Here is a 23,520-nt window from a genome sequence, read left to right as displayed (position 1 = left end):
CCCTCTCAAGAAATCAGAAACATTCAACTTTGTCAAAGAAATCCTAAACTGGTCAGAAAATAAGAAAAATATAGCTCACCATCCAGTCTGTGATGTGTTAATGTAGCCTAGATGAAGTTTAGTTTGTATGTAGTTAACTACATTCATCTGTGGTCCATCAAGTCTGGGGATGCATCCACATGTAAAGGACCACTGTTGTTGAGGAAAAATGGGACTTCCACCTGTGAGAAGTCAATGAGGAACAAACCTCTTCATATGTCACTGCCAAATTTAAAGTCAGGGACACAGAGCAATGGTGCAGCAACTTACTAGCAAACCTGATGACACTTTTGTGTAAGACACATAAGAACTCCAAAAGAGGTAGAAGCAACTATCAAAATTGATAGAAGAAAATCAACATCATTCCAAGACATCTTCCAACTGGTCTCTTCGTGTCGCCCAGTACATTAGAAAACAAGAAAGAATTGAGGAAGCAGCTCGAGAGCTGGAATACCGCAGATCGGGCAAGTAAAACCAGCATCACCAAGTTGGTGCTCCAGATCCTGCACCTCTCTGTTCATGAGCAACTTCGGTTTGGATTAATTCAGATCTGTAACTGTTTGGTTAATAGTTTTTGCTGCTTGAACTTGCAAAGATTTGTACTGAAAGATCTACATGCAAAGACAAATTGGGAATTCAACAGAGAAGTCAAAATGGCAAACTAGCCATTATAGCAGTTGGCTAGCCCAGTTGGTAGGGGCATTCACTCCCTTGTGGTGTGCCTGGGTCCAATCTTCCTTGCACACAATTAGATTGTGCCCCACCTGATGAAGCCTCATTAGCCTATGGGCTCCTTTTACCCTACAAGAACAAAAAAACACACACCAATTATATGAAATATAGAAAATTTTAAATTAAAACTTGTACACCTAAATAAACTTACCACCATGTACAAGTTATGAAATATAGGAAAGAATAGGAAGCAGTCTTCTTTTGTTATCGCACAATAAATTGCTATTGCGGGAATATATACTATCAGTTGACAAGGTATGTACTTTGCGAAATTCGAAAAATATAAGTAATGGGGAATGAGGATCACCTATATGGAAGAAGAGCGAAAACAAAATGTAATAAGAAAACAATGATTGAATGTGAACCAGGCAAATTGTATCATGCGAACTTAAATCACATCAATTATCAACTGTTGACAGAACATTCTCATTCTCAAGATGAATTGTACAACTTCCAGTTGCAGTACATGATCCCATAAGAAAATATTATACAGGGCAGTACCCTGTATCATGAGGCTCACCAAAGTGATAACCAGGTTACACAGATACATGGACCTTTCTTGCAGACCATAAATTATGGAGCACAGTCATTGTACCCTTGTAGCATGATTCTGGGCAAGATTTATCCAATTTCACTGTCATCTGATCTTGTATTGTAGACAGAACCAACCATAATGCCCCAAACTATAGCATTTTCAGTTGATACGTTGGCCAAAACGCCTCTGCCTATTCTGGAAAGAGGTCAAAGCTTCGATATAGTCAGCCTCCCCAAAGTCAGGCCAGTATGTATTTGTAAAGAAAAGCTCAGTGTATGCTGACTGCCACAACAAGAAGTTACTCAACCTCAGCTCGCCACTTGTACGGATAAGTAGGTCTGGATTTGGGAACTCAGGGATGCAGTTTGTTTCAAGCTCTTCCTCAATATGTGACTCCGTGATATCTTCCGGCTCGAGCAAACCATCCTTTACCTTTTGTGCAATATTTTGACATGCTTGTGTTATCTCCTTCCGCCCACTATAGCTGATTGCCACAATCAAATCAATCTGTGTATTATTCTTTGTCTTATCTACTACTTCTTTAGCCAGCTTCTGTAGTGATTGCGGCAGTTCTGAGGAATCGCCAATTATGCAAATCCGAATCCCTTCCCTGTAAAGAACCAGACAAACATTCCGATTTATGTCATTCTATTGAACAATACTCCATTTCTTGGTTAAAACCATAGTAGATTGAAGCAGTTATCTCTTAGGCTTTAAAATATTTTTACAGCATAATCACCTGAATCCTTAGATCTTACCTTATTTAGTTGTTATTTCTAGGTTTTAGACATCAAAGGCCACTGGTACAGTATTACAAATCAGGCCACGGTATTATAAATCGGCAGACAAGCAATAGGAGGACAGAGCCTTTTATCAAAACTAAAGTAGTGGACATGTAACAATCAAAAGGCCCACATTTAGTAAGAACCAATGCTAAAATCGAAGAACTTAAATGCAGTAAAATATTACTAGAGCCCTGCTTAAAATTTGCACACTGATATGGACACAGAATACGGACAAAAATTTGTTCACAAATTGCAGATAGAAAGTAAAATGACACTTTAAGAATCTTGCATCTCTTTAGAAAAGAAAACTCGTCATAATGGCAAGTAACATTCTGCTTTGTCAGTGTGGTTAATAGTTTAATAAGTAGTAGAGACTTCTGTGTAAGAAGTACTCTTCAAGAGTATCTATAATTAAATAGAAGGATAATATGTTTAGCGAGGGCCAATTAGGAATTCAAGTACATCAAGAAGATCCACATTGCCTCCCATCATTTCTTAACACACGATATAGAGAAGTGACCAGTATATTCCTGTTCTATATGAAAAAACTTCAGATAAAAAAGAATGCGCATGAAATATATATTCAAAAGGAAAAAAGGCGTTCCATCTTTTTTCATGTTTCAAAAGCAACAGTGCCTATACCCTACTTACTAACTTGAGGATCATTACTCTGACAGAAAGGCTATGGCGAATATCTGAATAATTTTCTTAAGGAACAACATAGTTGCTTATCACCCAACTCCAGACTCAATATTAATAAAGATCATCAATATGTTTTTGACCAATGGATTATGAAATTGCATCTGCTAAAATGCACTAAGTGAGCTCAAAGATATCACTAACAGTCTTTGCAACATTGTTTAGTTAGCACAAGATGTAGGTTTCTGCCTGCCAAAGCAGCGAACGTTCGTAGCAAATAACTTCAAGCCTTGGAAATATGCTGCCTGGAAGTTTAGTTTTAATCTTACAACAAAATTTCAGCTGTCTATGTGCCGCTCTTGTCACAATAGAATTCATGTTATCATGGAAAACCTCATACACTTCAATCATAGCCACATATACTCTGATCAAGGTTTTTCTATTTTGTTACATTGAAAATTGTCCTTTACCAACCAGATCTAGCAATATGAAAATATTCATATTCAGCAAAGTTCTAATAGAGATACAGGTGAAAGGTCATGCTTTAGTAAATTTAACCATTTGAATTTCTTTATTAACACTAAAATACTTCTGATCCTATTAGTAATTTCTCATGTTGTTCATTCTTCCAAACAAAGAGGAAATTCATACATATTTTGCTGAATTACTATCAAATCTTTCACAAGAAATCTCAAATTTAGGAAATTCTGGATAACCAGTGGCAATCATCCACATAGATACTGATAATTCTTCTTTCATGGAAAGATTGTTACTTGGTTTAAAAATCAACCTATCTCTGCATTGTCTTTTAAATAGGGAAATCTAACTTCTAGTTCCTTGAACGGTCAGTTCTCAATGATTAATCCATGGGGAATCCCGACTTTTCTCTCATCCCTTCTTTGCTTTAACTATGTCCCACAGATCAATATAAGAATGTGTGCTTCAGTCCTGAGATGGAAGTATGGCTGCTGAAAGCACAAAGGATGCAGAAAGAAGACATGTTTGCAGGGGCAAAACTCAAGGAAATATATGGGGCAAGAGGTAAGTTCTTATTCAATACTCTCTAAATAAACAATCTGTTAATACTGCTGAAGCGGACCTGACAAACTTGAATGAAAAATGAGACAGTATTATCATTGCCTCATTGAAACAAACACCGTCAAGGCATGTCCGAGTCAAAATGTCCTTCGACGATCAGTAGTTGTGAAATCAAGATAAAGGTGAAATCATACATGCCACTATATTTCTCTTAATTATTGTTATTCACCCAGTGATAGCTTCCGGTAGCTTATAAGATTTGGCAGATAGACTAATCTTTCTCCAGTCGGCAGAAGGATAAGCTTTTACCGACGACCAAAATTGACTTGTTGCCTAAAGTGCATTAAACTTGAATCTTTCATGTGCTTGTAGGAGTTACGAATGAACTTTAATCGAATTCGACATCAAAAAAAATACGGAAGCAAATACAGTATCGAAGTTGTAAAATAGTACCTCAAGAACTCTCCGAGACTCTCTTTCAGAACGTTCTCGAACAGCGTCATTAGGAAATCAACCTCCATCTGTTCGACAAAATGCCAGAGCCACGAGTTAGCCAAGCATCAGACAGCAGCGACCTCCGGATATGGAATTGCAAACCCGGAACCAACCTTGGGGCGGGTCCAGTTCTCGGATGAGAAGGCGAAGACGGTGAGCGCCCGAATCCCCCACTGGCACGAGAGTTCGACCATCTTCTTAAGGGTGTGGTACCCGGCCTCGTGCCCAGCCGACGACGGCAGCCCCCTCGCCTTCGCCCACCTCGAGTTCCCGTCCATTATCACCGCCACGTGCCTGGGCAGCGATTCCGGCCGCAAGTGAGGCGGCAGCAAAGCCTCCTCCTTCCTCTCCTCCTCTCTAGCGGGGGCAAGAGAGGCGCTTAGCGAAGGATACTGCCGAGCAGGGTGAGCAGTAGAGACCAAAGAGTCGTTCGCTCCACCTCTTCTTGTTCTTCTTCTACTACCACGTAGAAGAAGCAGAGTGGAGGAGTAGTTGAGCGTCGCGTAGTTCAAAGTGGGGTTGAGGTGGAGAGAAGACAGCATGCTGCTCTCGCGGTCTCACCGTCCCAGTAAGCTGCAGTGCGGTGGTGGCAACGTTCGATGCCGCACTCACAATAAATGCTGTAACAGTGCCAGGTACAGGCTGATTGACGATTGCTTTGTCCTGTGGCTGTCAAGGAGACGGTCCCCAACCTTGCGTCCAAGAAATTATCCTTCTCTTTTTCTTCTTTCATCTCCAGTAATTATGGTCACAGATCAACGATGCATTCGTTCCTCTCGTAGGCAGATCTTTTGGTTTCCATATATTGATTTCAAGTTCTTGTAGTGACGAGCAAATCTTCGAGAACCTGTTGTGGTTGACTTCCTATGCACGCAGGAGGGTGCAACTTGTGGCGCGTAAAAAAAGGTGATCGGCTGGCCATGAAAAAGCTCGTAACGAAGGAATTATCTGCACAGGAGCAGACTTGCTCTGCTAGCATGAACTGAGGTGATGTTCGTCTCATTACATTCACGAGGCATCGAGAAGGAAACATGCAGCTGATGATTCTGATGTGCACACATATGGTTTCTGTTTTTTTTGCTTGTTTTGATCATTCCACTGAAGGAAAGACGAAAGTGACAAATGCATTGGCAGACAGAAGAATGAATCAGCAATTTACATGGCTTAGATTTCACCTCCTTCAGAGTGTTTCTATTGTAGACGCAACCAAATGATAATACTGCAGAAGTAATCTTGCATCTATGATGATTGTTAATGGAAAGGACAGAGGACCAGTTGTTGTCTGGTGGTAGAATAATATCCTCTTGAAACTTGAATTTTCCTTTTTTTAATATTATTTTCATATAGTATATATAGTATAGAATAAAGAATGTCCTCATAAATGGCTGAACACTCTTTTTTTTGCCTACTACTAATTTTATTAGTTATGCATGGAAAAAATTCATTAATGTGGAAAATTGTTTTTGGAACAGATACCAATTGCATGGCAATAAATAGCTATAGTTTCAAGGATGCATACCTGAGTGATAATTCCATGAAGTGTTTCACTTCATGGAAGAGATAACAGAGGGTTGCACTCTATATGGTTACATTTCCATTATCATCAAAACTCCAAAATTAGCTTTCCTCATTCCCAGCAATCTCTTCTTCTAAAAGTAGACAATTGGAAGGTAGACATCCAATTGTTTTGGAACTCGTTGTCTATACACTAAGGGAAGCTTGATTTGATGAAATTAATGTATCCCAATAGTAAATCAGGATAAAAAGTTTTTTTAACTGATTCATTAATTGTATTTAACATAATCATATAATTAGCTCATTTGTTTCGGAAAAATTAAATCATTAGCCTTTCTTGACCTAATTTGATTGGATAATTAATCTATTAATTTTATCGAGTCTAAATCATTATTAGTCCGAAATTAATAGTAGTATACCCATTAAGTTCATGTAAATCAATTGAAAATACTTGCTTAGACATTTTCATCTAAGTTTGACCCTACAGTGAGTAAAAAATCTTTTGACTTCATGGATATAAATATACACAAAAAGGACATCTGTGCTTAGTGGATTTCTTCAAAAGTCATAGTTTATCCATCTAGATCTTACTAGAATACTTAAATTGTGCACATTTTTCAGGCTCAAAAGTGATAATTTTCAACTATGCAACTTCTGCTCAGTTTCAAATCATTTATCCATTTTCAATCCAACAAATACCAAAAGAACAATCCACTGCTACAACTGCATGCATCCAGAACCCAAAATAGCAGAAATATATATCACAAGAGACATAAAGATTAATATAAATTGCAACACCACAAGATCTTGAAAGGAATCAGGTGAAAACAAGCTAATTAATATGACTACTTCATCAGAACTTAGCGGTTGGATAACAGTAATAGATAGGAACTCTTGTGATATCTATTACTGCTCTTGAAAGTCATTTGGAACAAAAGAAATGAAAGGGGAACAAGAAAAAGAGAGATGAACTTTCTGGGTGGAGGGCAAAAGAAAAACTAAAAGAAGGCAAACTAAAAGAGAACAAGAATTCATTCCTTCAGCTCTGAACTGTTACTGATGTTGAAGGAACACCTCAGTAGATGATACCCTAACAGCTGTTTGACATGCATTCTCTGCATCACTAACAGTTTCTTATTTGCTTAATACATTCCTGTGCTGTTACATTAATAGGATTTATAGATTTGTTCACAGAGATTGCATTTTTCAATGAAAATTAAATATATAGGAGCTTCATGTTTCGTTGTGTATTTTGTGTTTTGATGCTTGGAGAGTGATGATGGAGGTGAGAGTCGCTCGATATCTACATTAATACCGATACAGATGCACAGCGGTGCCACTCGCAATTACATTGGCTAGCGAAAGAATCATCAATGTAGATGTCGAGCAGTGCTACTTGATAAATTGCATCGATGCCAACGCAAATGCAGAGTGATGCTGCTCAACAACTGCATCAACATCGCTTTGCATTTGTATCAACATCAACGTAGTTACCGAGTGGTATCGCTCTATACTACATCAGTGATCCTTTCGTTGCTCATCTCTCGTTACTGCTCTTATCATCAACAACAGCTACCCACGACCCACAGTAACATTGTTATTCATTATCACCAACTAAAATATTAAAAATTATTATTTTATTTATTGCTTTCATATTTTCATTAGTAATATTGATAGTGTTAAGATAATATATATGTTTCACTTTTTAAATTATAAAATATTAATATAATTTTTTTAAAATATAAAAAAATTATTAAAGATAATTGAGTAATATGTAATTAGTCCTTCAAATTCTACGACAATCGAGAACGTGTCAAACATGATCTCACACGCCAGCCGCCAAAATAGAAGTCAAGTCATCCAATGCGGTCGCTGACCACAAGAAGAGCAAGCACGGTGGAAAGTTCCACTCGTCTTTCTTCGCAAGGAACGAAACGCCGGCCCGCAGGCGACCGGAAAGACCAGGCTTCTGCGTATCTCCACCGCTATATATTCGCCCACAGCGGTCAGGCGCTGCTTCACTGCTTCAGAATTCATCCGTTCTCTCTCGCTTCCTTTCTCGTTCAAGCTTCTTGTGATCCTCGGAATTGGCTCCGGAGCCCTGTTCTCCAAGTGCTGCTACGAAGATGAGTTCTGGGTCCGTCATGCTGTTCGGCGCCTTCTTCTTCCTCTCGATTCTCACGCAGCTTGCGCACGGCCAGGCGGTGGCGCCCTCGCCGATGAGCAACGACGGCAAGGCGATCGACCAAGGGATAGCTTACGCGTTGATGCTCGTAGCCCTTCTCGTCACCTATCTTATCCACTGAGTCGCCCCCCATTCTTCTGAAGCTGTACTGTTCCTGTTCTTTACATTCTTTGTATTCCTTGGATCAGCCTCCGCCATCCATTCGATTACACACAAGTAATCTTTGTTATGGTGGATTTGTTGTTTTGTCTACCTCCTTTTAGTTGATATATAAGTGATTTTAAACGTCCTCTCTAAAATATAAAATAAAATCGATTTTAATCCGTCTATATCCAATTTTGATGTGATCGAATTGAATCCAAAGCGTCGAGTCCGAATCAGTGGGAAGACCGGTCCGATGGCTTAGACATTTGCAGCCTAACCTATTGACATCACCAAATATCACGATCTATGATCTAATATCACATATGTTAAATATGAGGATATAAATTCTTGAAATATTCTCAAATTCTAACGAATAAATTAAGGTATTAGGAAAGCTATAATTGTTAAATTTATTATTATTACTATTACTATTATATGGTTGGATCATTTTCCAAAATGACTTAAACGAAAGATATTTATAGATTTATATTTTTGGAAAATAAAGCATTTACAGAATCCAAAGGAGATATATCGCATTAATCTCATACCATTTGAACTCGGAAGACACATCAAAAGCCCCCCATCTATATTCATTAATGGCACATCGCATGCAATTCAAATCCCCTCATATTGTGGTGTGTCTATTGCAATTTGCACTTATGTCGAGTCGATTAAGCAATACAGTTTCGATTCAATAGACGTAAACTCGAACTCGACCCAATCGTTGCTCGATTCAAATATTCCAATACGTCCTGTGAACTTCCGCACCTCGTTGCGTTCACGTTACAACATAAAGCGTTGTCTACCCATCAACCGATACCCGTTAGACCTGCTTCTCTGAGATTCAAAGCGGGACCCACCGGGGCCTCTTCAGAACTTGCCAATTACGAATGCAGGTAGGTTTCGAGTAACCACAGGCAGATAGGGAAAGTATTAATCGATTCGACAACGGATCCTTCTCGAACCCGTCGGTCCGCTACAGAAATGATCTCCATCGACCCGTCCCACCACTCACGCCACGTGGCGACAGGACCGGGCCCCATTTTCTGCACAATCGTCACCGCACATTTTTTGTGGGCTACGCCATATCAACGGTTTAAGAAAATTGCCGGTCTATGATACGTGGATCGCTCGTCGATGATTCTAGAAAAAGCGACAGACCCCGGGCGATGCCTTATATGTAGCCCTTCTCCCTGCCTTTAGCTCTTCTGCGCATTTGGGAAACCTAACGACGCGACGACGGCGAATTGGTAGATTTGGATCGCGAGAGAGCGCCTGCGGAAGGGATTGGGCACCACTTCGCACCAGCTCTGCGGTTCCCTAGACGTAAGATCCGGATCCTCTGTATCTCTTTCGACTCACTCGTGGTTTCCCGTCCAAAATCTTGTCCTTATTGCGGTGCGACGATCGATATCCTGGCTATATGGTTCGATTTCGTGCTTGCTGTATTGTTTTCTGCTATTTGATTCCTTTTTAGCCTTTTGGTTAGACCTAATATCGTATGGATCTTCGTGTTGATCTGTCTTATAGTTGCATTCGGTAGTAGTATTATAACTGGATAACTAGATCTGATTTTTCTTTGAATTTGTTGGGGCGACTGTGCCTAAAAATCGTGTGTTTCACCCATTGATGCATAGATCTACATTTCTGTTTATACCGGGGATCGGATCATACATATAAAACATGAGCGTTGTCGGATTTGATGTTGGGAACGAGAGCTGCATTGTTGCCGTGGCCCGGCAACGCGGAATCGACGTGGTTCTTAACGATGAATCAAAGCGCGAGACCCCTGCTGTTGTCTGCTTTGGCGAGAAGCAGCGGTTTATTGGGACCGCGGGTGCCACATCCTCCACGATGAACCCCAAGAACTCGGTCTCACAGATAAAGCGCCTGGTTGGTCGGAAATTTTCGGATCCAGAAGTGCAGAGGGATATCCAGTTGGTCCCGTTTAAGGTTACTGAAGGGCCTGATGGGTTTCCGCTGATCCATGCAAACTACCTTGGAGAGCAGAAAACCTTTTCTCCGACACAGATTCTTGCAATGGTTCTTTCTAATCTGAAGAGCATTGCGGAGAATAACTTAAATGCTGCAGTAATGGATTGCTGTATTGGAGTTCCGGTTTACTTCAATGATCTCCAGAGAAGAGCTGTGATAGATGCTGCTACGATTGCTGGTCTCCGCCCTCTCCGCTTGTTCCATGAGACTACTGCTACTGCATTGGCTTATGGTATCTATAAGACGGACTTGCCAGAAAACGATCAGCTTAATGTGGCTTTTGTTGATGTGGGCCACGCAAGCATGCAGGTTTGCATTGCTGGTTATAAGAAGGGGCAACTGAAGATCTTGGCACACTCTTATGATCGATCCCTTGGTGGGAGAGATTTCGATGAAGTGCTTTTCAAGCACTTTGCAGCCAAGTTCAAAGATGAGTATAAAATTGATGTGTATCAGAATGCCCGGGCCTGTCTCAGGCTCCGCACGGGCTGTGAGAAGCTGAAGAAGATGCTCAGTGCAAATCCAGAGGCTCCAATGAGCATTGAGTGCTTGATGGACGACAAGGATGTGAGAGGTTTTATCAAGAGAGAAGAGTTTGAGCAGATCAGTGTACCCATTTTGGAGAGAGTCAAGCAACCTTTGGAGAAGGCTCTTTCAGAGGCTGGGCTGAGCCTGGAAAATATTCATTCAGTTGAAGTTGTTGGGTCAGGGTCCCGTGTTCCAGCGATTATTAGGATTTTGACTGAATTTTTTGGTAAAGAGCCTAGGCGTACCATGAATGCAAGTGAGTGTGTCGCTCGGGGCTGTTCCCTTCAGTGTGCCATTCTAAGTCCCACATTCAAAGTGCGGGAATTTCAGGTATTACTTTATTTTGTTTCTCTGAAGTTAAATTTAAGTGCCATGCTGATATAATTCCTTTATATCTGCTAGTGCAATACCCTCCTTTGTGGTCTATACAGTGAATATAACAATTTTCTAATTGTACCATCACCTTAGCTCTTATTTATGTCCCATGCTGATATAATTCTTCTATATCTGCTAATGCAATGTCCTCCTCTGGTGTCCATTAGGTGAATGTAACAATTTTCTAGTTGTTTCATCACCATAGCTGTTATTTGGTTTTCACATCTTACAGTTTTTCTTGTTCTGTTGTTCTGTGTATGCATGCTGATACGATGTCAGAATTTGTTGAGTGACTATGACTGAGTAATTCTGGGTGGAGATCTGCTTGTACATCGTCACAGACTTGGACAGAGTCTTCTCTATTTCTGATAATACAATGGTTACTGTTAATCATACAAATTGTCTCTTGCCAGATAGATTTATTTTTACATATTATTAGCTTGATTTTCTGGTGTAATTCAGATAAGGCATTCTCTTGGGGAATCTGAAATGTTGGTCAAAGTGGATCAAATATGCCTACTTTAAGAATATTAGATGAAGTTTCATATGCATGTATTAGTTGATGAATCTAGGCTTACAATGGACCCTTTAGGTTAGCTGAATATCTCTTTGGTCATATTTTTTTTCTTTTGTCAGATTTTGATGAATGAGTTATCTTAGCACTTCAAGATTGTTCTTCAGAACAAGGTAGGCAGAACAAGGTAGGCAATATTGAATGATACCGCTCGGTATGGGCGGTACGTACCGGTCCGACGGCATACCAGTTCGCGGACTGTTCGCTACCGGGTGGAACGAAAAATAATAATAAAATAGTATATATATATATATATATATATAAACGAGGTGATGTTGTCGAAGCAACGTTGCCTTGTATACACCGAGCGGTATACCGCTCGGTTTACCGTTTCATATCGTACCGAGTGAACGTCGGTACGGTACGGTATTGCGAACCTTACTTCAGAATCCTTTAATCCATGATACAGAATATTTGTTATGTTTATTTGCTCTGTGTTAGAAATGCATCCCATTTTTCTTATCATTTTTTATCTAATATTGTCTACTGTTTTTTCATTTGATCTTATTGAGTTGGTCAGCTTCTTTGAGAATTCCCTGTGATAAGAAAATATCCTCATTCCTTGTGTTGTATGATTCACTACATACATAGAATCCCGCATTTATATGGCTGTCATCTATTTCATATAGTGGTTGCTGATCATGCTGCTATATGTAGTAGGTGATGGCATGTTGCACTTTCTTAGTAGAGGTTAAGAAGCTCTTCTTCCTCTCTTTTTAGATTTTCTTGGGGACTGTCTTCTAGGTGCATAACTAGTATGACCAGTGAGTTTGAGGCAATAATCTTGGTTATTTGTGAGGCACAGGTGACAAATAACAGTCATTATCAGCCTAAAAAAAATCATATACAGAATGGTTTTTTGTATAGTTAGTTTGGGTACATCGAGGTTATTCATGAATGTATTTCCATTTGTGCTATGGACTGTAGGTAGCTATTTATATTTTAATTGTTGATACTTATTTTACATTGTGAATTTACTTTTTATTTTTGGAAGGTTCACGAGAGCTTCCCTTTCCCAATAGCCTTATCATGGAAAGGATCTGCCTCTGACTCTCAGAATGGTGGAACAGAAAACCAACAGAGTACAATTGTGTTTCCAAAAGGGAACCCACTTCCTAGTGTCAAAGCTCTTACATTCTTTAGATCTAGTACATTCACAGTCGATGCTGTTTATGCTGATGCAGCTGATGTGCAAGTTCCAGCAAAGATCAGCACTTACACGGTAACTAATCGACTTGAACATATTTACCTTTTCTTCTTGGTTGTGCTTCTGTTATTTTGAAAGTTTTAATACTTGCTTGACTCATGGTTATCATTAGATAGTTAATACATTTAAAATTCTGTTGTCTGTGACAATTGTGAATGCCATTTGGCAGATTGGACCTTTCCAGTCCAGCAAAGGAGAGAGGGTGAAGCTGAAAGTAAAAGTTCGCTTAAATCTCCATGGAATTATTTCTGTTGAGTCAGCTGTTGTAAGTATTGAATGCCATGAATTGGTTGACCTTTTTTTTCCTTTTCCATGAAATAATTTATATGTTCTCCAGATGTTGGAGGAGGAAGAAGTTGAAGTTCCTGTCTCAGCTGCACCAGAGCTACCTAAGGAATCTACAAAGATGGACACAGATGAAGCGGTAAACGAAGCCTCCAAAACTGAAACTGATTTAAACATGGAGGATGCTAAAAGTGCCAGTAATAGTTCTGCTAGTGGGGTTGACAATGGGGTACCAGAGTCTAATGATAAACCTGTGGAGATGGAAACTGATAACAAGGTTTGTAACTTGTCACTTGCTTGTAGTGTACTATGCTTAATTATGACTAAAAGTTTCATGCTTTTTTAGTTCAGATTTTCTTTTCTTTGTATGGATGATCTTTTTTTTATTAATACATGTAGATAACTGCTAATTTGTCGCATTAGCTTAAATGTTTTTTGTTAAAATATTTTCATCACTTATGTGAACCTACAGATCCACAAAAATTTAATTATTGTTGTTTGAATAGACACTGATATATTAGTCTGTGCTTCTTCCTGGTTAAAATCATTATGTTTGATTAGGTTATTCCAGCCATAATTAAGTTTTTGACTGGGTTAAAAATCCTTTCTCAAGTCAATGATGTTTGGTGGGTTAAAACTAGACATTACCATGGGATCATCTCTGTTTAGGCACCTATTAATTTGATCCTTTGTTTATTTGCCATAGTTTGAATTGGCGGAAACCATTGATGTGCTTTAAGAAACTTTTAGTGGAACTTGTAATTTTAGTTTATGTTGCTACTCATTTGGTTCTTATTTTGTCTGCCTATCAACTAAATTTAAGATAATTAATTAAAATACATCTCTTATTTTCAGTTTCTACTTATTAAATCTGTTTGTTTTTCTTTGAGTAAAATCTTCAAACTGCTGATATAATTCCAGATCTATTTTTGGTGCTTTTTTACCGTACAGCAGTGCTAGATCAGTAAGCTTTCCTTAGTGTCTAAACTGAAGCCTCATCATGTTACCGAACCATAGTATTTTCTTTCTTTTTGCTATTAATGTAATTTCTTGTCTGAGACATGAAGAGAGTTTTGTTCATTTTCCGGAGAGACATTTTCTATGTAGCTTTTTTATTTAGATTCTTAAGATTGTATGTCCTGCAGGTTGAAGCTACTAAAAAGAAAGTCAAGAAAACTAATGTGCCTGTGGTGGAGCTTGTGTATGGCGGCATGTCGGCTGAAGAGTTGCAAAAGGCTGTGGAGAAAGAGTTTGAAATGGCTCTTCAAGATAGAGTAATGGAGGAAACCAAAGACAAGAAAAATGCTGTGGAGGCATATGTTTATGACATGCGAAACAAGGTAATATGCCTCTCCTTATTCTTTCGTTGCACCAAATATTAGCAGTCTATTTAACGAAATGCTAAGAGCATCTATCTTTATGTTTCAGCTCTATGATAAGTATCAGGAATTTGTTACACCATCAGAGAAAGATGAGCTTATTGCAAAGCTTCAGCAAGTTGAGGATTGGTTGTATGAAGAAGGTGAAGATGAAACTAAGGGTGTTTATGTTGCAAAGCTTGAGGAGCTTCAAAAGGTATAATATTGCCTTGGGTTCTGATCTGTGAATGTATGCTTTTAGGACTTGGTGTTTATGACATGATGAATCTGAGTGCAGCTAGGTAACCCAATTGAGGTGCGTTACAAGGAGTGGACAGAAAGAGGTCCTGCAATAGCTCAACTTGCTTATTGCATCAATAGTTTCAGAGGAGCAGCCTTATCCAAAGATCCTAAGTTTGACCACATTGATATAGCAGAGAAGCAGAAGGTATGTTATCTTATTTAACCTGCCATGTTATTTCTTTTACCTTCATCAAATTATGTAAGTTGGCAAGGATTGATTTTTGTTGTGGTCATTTAAGTAATTGAACATGTAACTTGGTTCTTCCCTGTTGTCATGTGGTATGTGGTCTAAGCATTAATTCTTTGTTTCAAACTGATACCATTCTTCAACTGCTGGGCACTTGCAATTTGTTCTTTGTTTGACAAATTGCCCTCTGCTTGTATTTTGTCCAGAGATTATTAAATCTAATGTAGATGTAAATATAGGGATGGAAGTCATGCACTAATATGATTGTACTGTATGTTCCGTAGGTTGTTAGTGAGTGTAGTGATGCAGAAGCATGGTTGAGGGAGAAGCAGCAGCAGCAGGATGGCTTACCCAAATATGCCACTCCAGTGCTTCTCTGCGCTGACATAAAGAGGAAAACTGAGGCACTAGACAGGTGCAATTTCTCATAAGAATTCACCCCCATTTTTTACTTATTTTGTTCTTCATTATATGTGCTTGTTGGATCTTCGTGTGGTAAACATTAGCATTTTGCCCGTAGAGCATGTAACATTTTTTTGCTTGACCAGGTTTTGTAAGCCAATAATGACCAGGCCTCCGCCACCGAAACCTCAGACCCCTCCTACCGCAACACCAGGAGAGCAGCCTCAAGCCGCTGAGCAGCAGAAACCAGGAGTGCATGCATCAGGGGAGCCCATGGCCGAAGAGGGCAGTCAGGTACCACCTGCAGCAGCTCCAGAGCCAATGGACACTGACAAATCAGAGAGCGTACCTGCAGCATGAAAACATCGAGCTTCTCTAGTTAGCCTTTGCTTCAGAATCATTTTTGTTGTCAGCATTTGGGCAACAAGAGATTGGTCAATGGAGGTTTCTCTGAAGGTCTTAAATGCGTGCTTGAGATTTTTTAATCGCCTAGAATAGAGTTATGAAATGAAAAGAAAATTCCCATAATTCCCATCAGTTTGACTGTACTGAGATTTTTATCCTACATTGTTTCAGGGGCACATTGTAATTTTTCGACAGTCCTTTTTATCTGTATTGCCATTCTCAAAGACTGCATGACAAGTGATGTTTCCGTTTCATATTGAAGGTATATATATATCTATTTGGGCTCATCTCCACCAGCCATTCATGTGAGATTGGATCGAGATTGTGTCAGATCAAGGCCTGATCTGTTGCCTAGCAACGAGAGAGGAAGCAGATGTCATAAATTACTAACTACGTGGTCAAACCACGTCCGTAGTTTGCGTATGGAGTTCGGTTCCTTCTCATCAGATGAGCTGGCGGTTCCTAATTGGGCAGCCCTGAACAAAGTACAACGAACGCGACTTGGCGTCTTTCGTAAGGCGAGATGCAGCAGAGGTGATCGATCTACTCACAAGTGGCCGCTCGATCAGTGTCCGACGGCGCGTGATCTCACTCACATCTTGAAGAAAAGGAGGTGGGTACCGGTGCCGGTGCCGCTCTGCCTCGAGAAAACCCGACCCAAAGAGGGAGAACGCTGAAAGAGTGAGGATAGGTAGAAGAAAATAGAGGAAAACAAGAAATGGGGCTTCTGGTGGGAAGCCCGAGCCGGCTGCAGACGCCCCCTCCGCTACCCTTCTCCTCCTCTTCCTCATCTTCTTCACTGTTCCCTTCGCAGAGAAAGCCCGCAACCAAAAGACTGGGTTATGCTGTGTGCTGTGCGAGTGGTGAGAGTGACGTAGGTGCTGCCGCAGGTGCTTCCCGCAGAAGGGCGCTCCTCCTTGTGGGCATCTCAGTTCTTCCCTTCCTGAAACTTGGAGCAATGGCCGCTGAAGGTTTAATGGTCGATGGTCAGTCCAAATTTCGGCTTCTTCCGTTCTATTCATTCGATCTGTTAATTACTGTAACTTTGAAGACTCTTGCTCCTATTCAGGTTGAGATTGTTTTTCCCTTTCTTGAATTGATTTCGGTTGTCTGTTTGGTTTGACTGAGTTTTGCAGCACAGCGTGGTTCATCAAATTGCTGGTGTTAGGAACTTCGTTATCCAATTTTGGTTGCTAATCAACATGAATTCGCCGTGTGTTATGTGAATGATCGCATTAATAAGTTCGTGGTTTGTTTCTGATCACAATAGGTTAAAACGTTTGGCAAATTGAAACTCTGACTATTTTCAAGGATTTACGTTTGGCCTCTGCTGTGGGTTTCTATTGCATGCGTCTTTTTTATCCCTACAGCCTTTTCTTGAAGAAATTTATCCTAGTTCCATAGTCCATCCCACCATGGTGTAAGGATTTCCTCGTTGCAGAAGAATATAGAATGTAAATTAATACCGTATAAGATTTTACTTGTAAAAAGATACGTTCACATCAACCATATATATCAGCTTGTAGATGCAGATTTATGCATCTCCTTATGGTGTTGAAACCATGTATCCTAGGATCTAATTGTCACAACATTGGTTGAATAATGACAGATTGTTGTCACTACATGAATCTGTTTGCATCATTTGTCCAATCAGTCAAAATATATTACAGTTTATCATATATTTCGTGAAAAAGATCTAAGATTATCCTATAAACTCAGATGCTATTCTAGAATCCAGTCTGAGGTGTATCCTTGACTCCCATCCCAAGTTATGAGAAGAATTTTGAAGATGGAACCACGACCACCATGCTGGATTTCATTTTACCTATATGCGCACAAAATCCTTTGTCTAGCCTGGTCCAATTATGAGTCATGACTAATTTGTTGGATATTATGGTGCTTTGTGTTTCATTTTTATTATTATACTCTCTTGGATGATCAGGCTTGCTTATGACACAAAGAGACAAAATAAGTGATTATTTAGTTTGTTCAGAATGCTCAAGATTGAAAATCATCATTTGGATTTTGAATTCATGGTCTTCTATGTAGTTAAATAAAGATATTCTATTTCTACTATTGGAGGTTTCAAATTGTTTCTCATAAATTCATATCTAAGTTTCTCTCTGAGTGAATTATTTATGGTTAGTTTATCAGTGATCCTGTTACAATGCTCTAATACTCTATAGTGAAGCAGGATTTCAAACTGTGGTTCCTAGCATAAGTGACGAAATAAGACAGAAGATTTATAAAGTTCAGGCAATAAGCTTTCGCCGACGAGCAAAGACAACCAAGCAGGTCTTCACTGAAGTAGATAAAGGTACAATAGCAGTGTCACGCCCACAAATACATGTCTTTCATCCTGCAGGCCATCTCTCTCAATGTGCCCAAATAATAATAGGAAAACAAGATGTCCTAATCTAGTGTGTCATCATATACACACAAGTACAGTTACATGCATGCATTCAAAAATTAGGCCTGGGTATACCACCAGGATACTTGGATGGACTTGGGTTACTTGGAACTGAGGTTGAGATAGGTCTCCAGTATTATGGTACAAACAAGTGAGCATACTGAATGCAAGACACCGGAATACGTTGAAGGGTGCTAATGTTCCCCTTACTTGCAGAACAATCTATTCTAGCAAGCTTATCAAGAGTACACATCTTTGAACAATGGTTGGATTAGGGACATGATGGTGTTCAATTTGGCACTCACCAAAATGGAAAATTGCATTGCCATGCATTTTAGTTGGGAAAATATATAGTTGCAAAATACTATCCGGCCCATGTATAAAGATATTGCAGATCTCCACTTTGTTTAGAAACTCACTGGATCTGGAATTATCATATATTTCAACAATATTTTTTGTGTGTATACTTTTCTCCTTTTGTCAAGGACAAGCCAATCCTCAATGCATTTAGTTATTGTAAGTGTTGGACAACTGGTATAATATAATGTTTATTCCATGAAAATAAGACATACAAAATAGAATTCTCATTGTCATTGTGTCGCTTGTGGTGCTCTCATGTCAATATGGCATGCCCCTTGCCTTTTCGTCTTTTAATGTCAATAAGATTGCCTGATTCTGCATTGTTGACATGAGGTACAATGGACTTGTTATAACCTTGTACCTTTAAAATACTTTTTTCTGAAATTTGAAACATGTAATAACCAGAAATTAAGAGTCCATTATGTGATCAGAACCACTTAGTGGCTCTATCTATTCCCCGCTTTGGCGCTATACTTCAACCAACAAATGTTTTTAAAATTTTGGTATCTGCATCACAGTAGACCTTGTTTCATATGTATGAATGCCTTGGTGTAACTGACTATTTTTGTTGTGGCTTTAGACAAACAAGATATCGGAAAACCAAATGAACAAGATGTGATAATGCCAGACAAACAAGACCTTGCTATGCCAGATAAACAAGTTGTCATTATGCCAGATAAACATGATGTCATACAGCCAGAGACACAATTTCTTAAAGATACTGTGCTTGAAGATTCATCTCAAGGGCCTAACCAATTTGAGGTGACTTATCTTCATTTTTGCTGTTTCAATTTTAAACTAACCAGTTTTTTCTGTGTCAGTCTTGTAGTGTATTTTTTTATTTTTTTCATCTAATATAAATCCCATTTATTTGCAGCAAGCACATCTTCAAAATGCACCATCAAACTCGTTCATTTCTTTCCTAAATGAGCTTGGAGTAATTGCTTCAGGTGTTCTTGGCGCACTGTATGCAACATTACAAAAGGAAAAGACAGTTACCGAATCAACTGTGGAATCTGTATCAATCTCTAACCTTTGAACAGTATTTTTCTTACATTTTTTATTGACCATAAATGAGGATTTGGCATTGCATTGGAGATTCTAAAATATTGTCCTATTCATTTCTATAGTAATATTGATGTTGGATAAGGATTGTTCTCTGCTCTGATTTACTACTGAATGCATGGGGGTGAAAGCTTAAAAAAGTGATGATTGATAGCATTGATGTGAGATGAATCATGAAAAAACACAATGGCTTATAGTAGTAAAATCACTTTTGTGACTTACATGAATTTTAGAGTTCCAATTGCGGTCCTCAAGGGAACTTCCACTGGTGCGAAAAAGCCTGGGGTCTTAGGCATAACTCTTCCCCTTGGTGAGCCTATAGGGAGTTAACTCCATACAGAAAATGCAGTAGGTTAGATTACATGCCCTTGAAGCTATAAGATATTCTATTAAGTTTATTGGATGAAAATTCAATATCTGCAAACAAATGAAGAGCTAACCTACTTGGACAATGATAACTATTTTCGGACGCAAAGAAATGAGTTTATACAAAGTCAGAATTAGGAAAAGCATGAGATATCAAATTGACTGGCCATTCCTTCCATCAGAAAATAATATAGTAATGACAGATCTTCAATCCACGGATTATATTTGTCATTCTTTATTGTGTTTTTTAAATTTTTTATTGTGTAGACATCCATATTATTGTACTAATTTCCTGTATCCTTATTCAGACATGCTACAACATCATAGTTAAACCAAGTAATTCTTCTCCATAATTTGCTTATGCTGCAAAAACAATTTAGTTCTGTCCCCTAACACTAGCAGATTATGATGTTGACTAAAATGTTCTTTGATTTTATTTTGAGAAGGTTTCTTGAGTTGCAGTATATACTCTACATTCTTGCATGGGTGGTAAGGCATAGGCAGTCTCAGTTGTACTTGAAAATGTAACCATTTATCTTGGTTGTACTTGTAAATGTGCATCTTTCTTTATTCTTTCTTGTCTGAAGGACGTAATTATACTTTCCAGATGAGACTTTTTGGCATAATTATGATTGCATCTTATTACATGTCACCACATCTATTATATACTTGAATGTATCAAATTGATCGGCCATCTCCTTCACTTCATGCAAACACTTTCCCTAGTTTCTGTTATAGTTTGTTTGGGTACATAGCAATGTGAACTTCAGAATCTTCCTTGTACGTGCATCCACTTTAATCTATGCATAAATTATCAGAAATTTAAGTATTAAAAGTTCCTTTATTTTTGTGAATAGAGTATGCTTAAACTGATTCACTAATTTTGACATTTAGGGATTCAGTTAATTATGATATTCCCAATGCAGCATGAATGCCAAAACTGATCTTATTACGAAGATGCAAATATACAGTAGTTTTGGTATATATTAAATCATATCAGGCGAATGACTTAATTCTTATATTGTTTAGACAAAGTATTGGAAGCACAGAAGAACGTTGGTAATTGTTTCTTGCAGTGTATTTATTTATAATATAACTGTTGATGCAGATGAAACATAAGCTGACTTCAAAGGAAGCAGCAATGTCTTCAATGAAGGAGAACTTTGAAAAATTGCTACAGTGGGAACAAGAAGAGAAAAGGAAGCAAGTGAAAAAGTTTAAAGAAGATGAAACCTCTTTGCTAAATCAGCTGGCGTCAGCAAATGGGACTACAGCAACTTTGCATCAAGAGCTAAAAAATGAGAGAAAACTAGTTGAGGAGCTTAAGGAACAAATGGGTCAAGTTGAGAGCAGTTTTTCACAAACTGCTGCTGATAAAAAGCTACTTGACGCCAAATTTAGAGAAAAGGTAGATAGTTTTAATGTACTACAAGATAGAATAAGCCTTCTTAACTTGGAGATAAATGACAATGAGGAGGACATTGAAAGCCTCAAATTATCCCTTTCTGAAAATGAATCAGAATATAAGAAATTGGGCTCCAACGTGGAACACATAAAAAAGGAGCTTGCTATTGCAAATTCAACTATTAAACAGTTGAAAGAGGAGATAGTTGGAGCTAAAGCTGATTTAAGTTCAAAGGTATCTTCAATTGATACTTTAAATGAAAAAATTCGGTTGTTAAACTCGGAAAAGGATAAGTCCTTGCAAAGAGTTAAAGATCTGATGAAAGATTATAATGATTTGAAGTCGTCTTCTGAGAGAAAAGCAGCTCTTGATGCTGAACTGTTATCTAAGAAAGATGATCAACTTCATCATCTTGAAGAAAAGCTTGAGCTTGCATTAGCTGAAGCAAGGAAAAAAAATGCCGTTGTCACTGAGCTGAGGAAAGAAAAGGATGGTGTCAAATCATTACTGGAAAAAGAAGGTGTTAACATGAAGAAATTGAAAGATGATTTGCAGGCTACCCGAGAAGCATTGGAAGCTTCTAAACTTGAGGTTTCCATCGTGTCCAAGGAACTGGATGAGGCTAAAGGTTCATATGATAATCTTATGTGTGAGGTCTCAGAGATGCAGGATGGTTTCAATGAAATGGAGAAACTGTTAACTAGTAGTGTGGAAGAAGCTAAGTCTAGTTCAAAATTACTCTCTGATGAATTAGTCTCAGTTAAGGAGGCCCTAAGAAGAACCAAAGATGAACTTGATATCACATCAAAAGAATTGAAAGATGTTGTTGCGGACCGTAAGAACTTAAAGGAGGAATTGGTAGAAACATACAAGAAACTGGAAGCCACCGTGCACGAGGTGACAGAAGAAAGAAAAATGGTTTCCACTTTGAATAGAGAGCTTGAGGTTTTGGGAAAACAAATGCAAAGGGACTCAGAAGCACTAGGAGCTCTTGAAGCAGATCTGGATGAGGCTACAAAATCACTTGATGAGATGAATAAGAATGCATTATTGCTCTCAAGAGAGCTAGAGAGCAGTAACACTCTAACTACTAGCCTGGAAGCAGAGAAAGAGATGTTGTTCAAGTCTCTCTCAGAGCAAAAGAATATCACAAAGGAAGCTTGGGAAAACATCAAAGACACGCAGAACCTTATTCTGCTGCTTGGAAGTGAGAGAGAGAGCGTAGAGAAGAGGACCAGGAAGCTTGAGGAGGAGCTAGCATTTGCAAAAGGCGAGATACTTCGATTGAGGAGGCAGATAAGTTCGGAAAAGGAATCCGATGATCGTCTGCCGAAGACCACTGAAGTTGCAGCAGAAACTCCTATTACAGTGAGGAAGACTAGTAGTAGGAGAAAAAAGGGAGGATCCACCCGAGAAGTCTCTTAACTAACAATGAAATCTGGGATTTGAATCTCCTATTATTGCTTACAATTTCTAGTTTGGAATTTAGATTCATGACAACGTGCGTAGGCCGTGTGTTATTCGTCGATCAAGTGTTCTCATAGATCTTTGTCTGATTTGAATCTGTGCCTGAGGCTTGAATTTCCGTACGGAATGTTGTATAAAACAGATACAGTCATGAGAAGGTAACATAAACCAAATTTCGTGTATGGATGAAGCTCAAGCCATGAAACGATATAAGGTTGAGATCTGCTTGTATGTGTTTGTTCTACACCCCAGAGAGCGAGAGCGAGGCTTTTCTGGCTTGCACATAAGAACTAAGGTTGCTTTAGTTTATTTATGCGATGATGATGATGGAAAGATAACACCAGTTTATGTTAGCTACAAAAGCATCCATTAGTATGCATGCTTGCAGATGCATTCCGGGAAATCTTATACGTAGTGGCGGCTTTGTCTTACCCATAGTCAATACACTCTGGTTATTATTCAGGTATTTGCCTACAGAAAGAAGAAAGATGGGGGCCTAATGGCTGGACTGATGGTTGCTTGCCTGAAACATCTGTTGTTCTCGACTATCTCATCGGGTGGGGTGACTGACACACAACATCAAAATCTGACCAATGGAAGATAATTCGAACATATGGCTGTTACAAGAATTAGAGTGGATGCATGGTGATATGGATAGTAATTATGATAAGACCTGGCTGACGTCAGATGACGCCTCACGCCTCGGACGACGCGACGACAT

The 23,520-nt window shown here is 38.9% G+C and overlaps 3 protein-coding genes across 3 annotated transcripts; 2 read left to right on the top strand and 1 right to left on the bottom strand.

Moving 5' to 3' along the window:
- Positions 1-1,173: 1,173 nt before the first annotated feature.
- On the bottom strand, positions 1,174-4,923 carry LOC135673174 (cis-prenyltransferase 4, chloroplastic-like). Its single transcript, XM_065181969.1, has 3 exons — positions 4,377-4,923; positions 4,222-4,289; positions 1,174-1,916 (listed from the first exon to the last, which is right to left on the bottom strand). The coding sequence occupies exons 1-3, from the start codon at positions 4,803-4,805 to the stop codon at positions 1,466-1,468; spliced, it is 948 nt and encodes a 315-aa protein (XP_065038041.1). The 5' UTR covers positions 4,806-4,923; the 3' UTR covers positions 1,174-1,465.
- A 4,370-nt stretch (positions 4,924-9,293) lies between these two features.
- LOC135673172 (heat shock 70 kDa protein 14-like) lies at positions 9,294-16,013 on the top strand. Its single transcript, XM_065181967.1, has 10 exons — positions 9,294-9,433; positions 9,745-10,960; positions 12,574-12,801; positions 12,956-13,051; positions 13,124-13,348; positions 14,217-14,411; positions 14,500-14,646; positions 14,728-14,877; positions 15,204-15,334; positions 15,468-16,013. Exons 2-10 carry the CDS (start codon positions 9,791-9,793, stop codon positions 15,679-15,681), a joined length of 2,556 nt encoding a protein of 851 aa, XP_065038039.1. The 5' UTR covers positions 9,294-9,433; positions 9,745-9,790; the 3' UTR covers positions 15,682-16,013.
- A 288-nt stretch (positions 16,014-16,301) lies between these two features.
- On the top strand, positions 16,302-22,981 carry LOC135673173 (MAR-binding filament-like protein 1). The gene is made up of 5 exons (XM_065181968.1): positions 16,302-16,712; positions 17,921-18,043; positions 19,077-19,258; positions 19,374-19,514; positions 21,036-22,981. Exons 1-5 carry the CDS (start codon positions 16,445-16,447, stop codon positions 22,755-22,757), a joined length of 2,436 nt encoding a protein of 811 aa, XP_065038040.1. The 5' UTR covers positions 16,302-16,444; the 3' UTR covers positions 22,758-22,981.
- Positions 22,982-23,520: the final 539 nt, after the last annotated feature.

This window comes from Musa acuminata, chromosome BXJ1-5 (assembly GCF_036884655.1).
Source record: "Musa acuminata AAA Group cultivar baxijiao chromosome BXJ1-5, Cavendish_Baxijiao_AAA, whole genome shotgun sequence".
In the NCBI taxonomy this organism is placed as follows: domain Eukaryota; kingdom Viridiplantae; phylum Streptophyta; class Magnoliopsida; order Zingiberales; family Musaceae; genus Musa; species Musa acuminata.
Note: the sequence above shows the minus strand (reverse complement) of the source record. Positions and strands in the feature narration are given on the sequence as shown.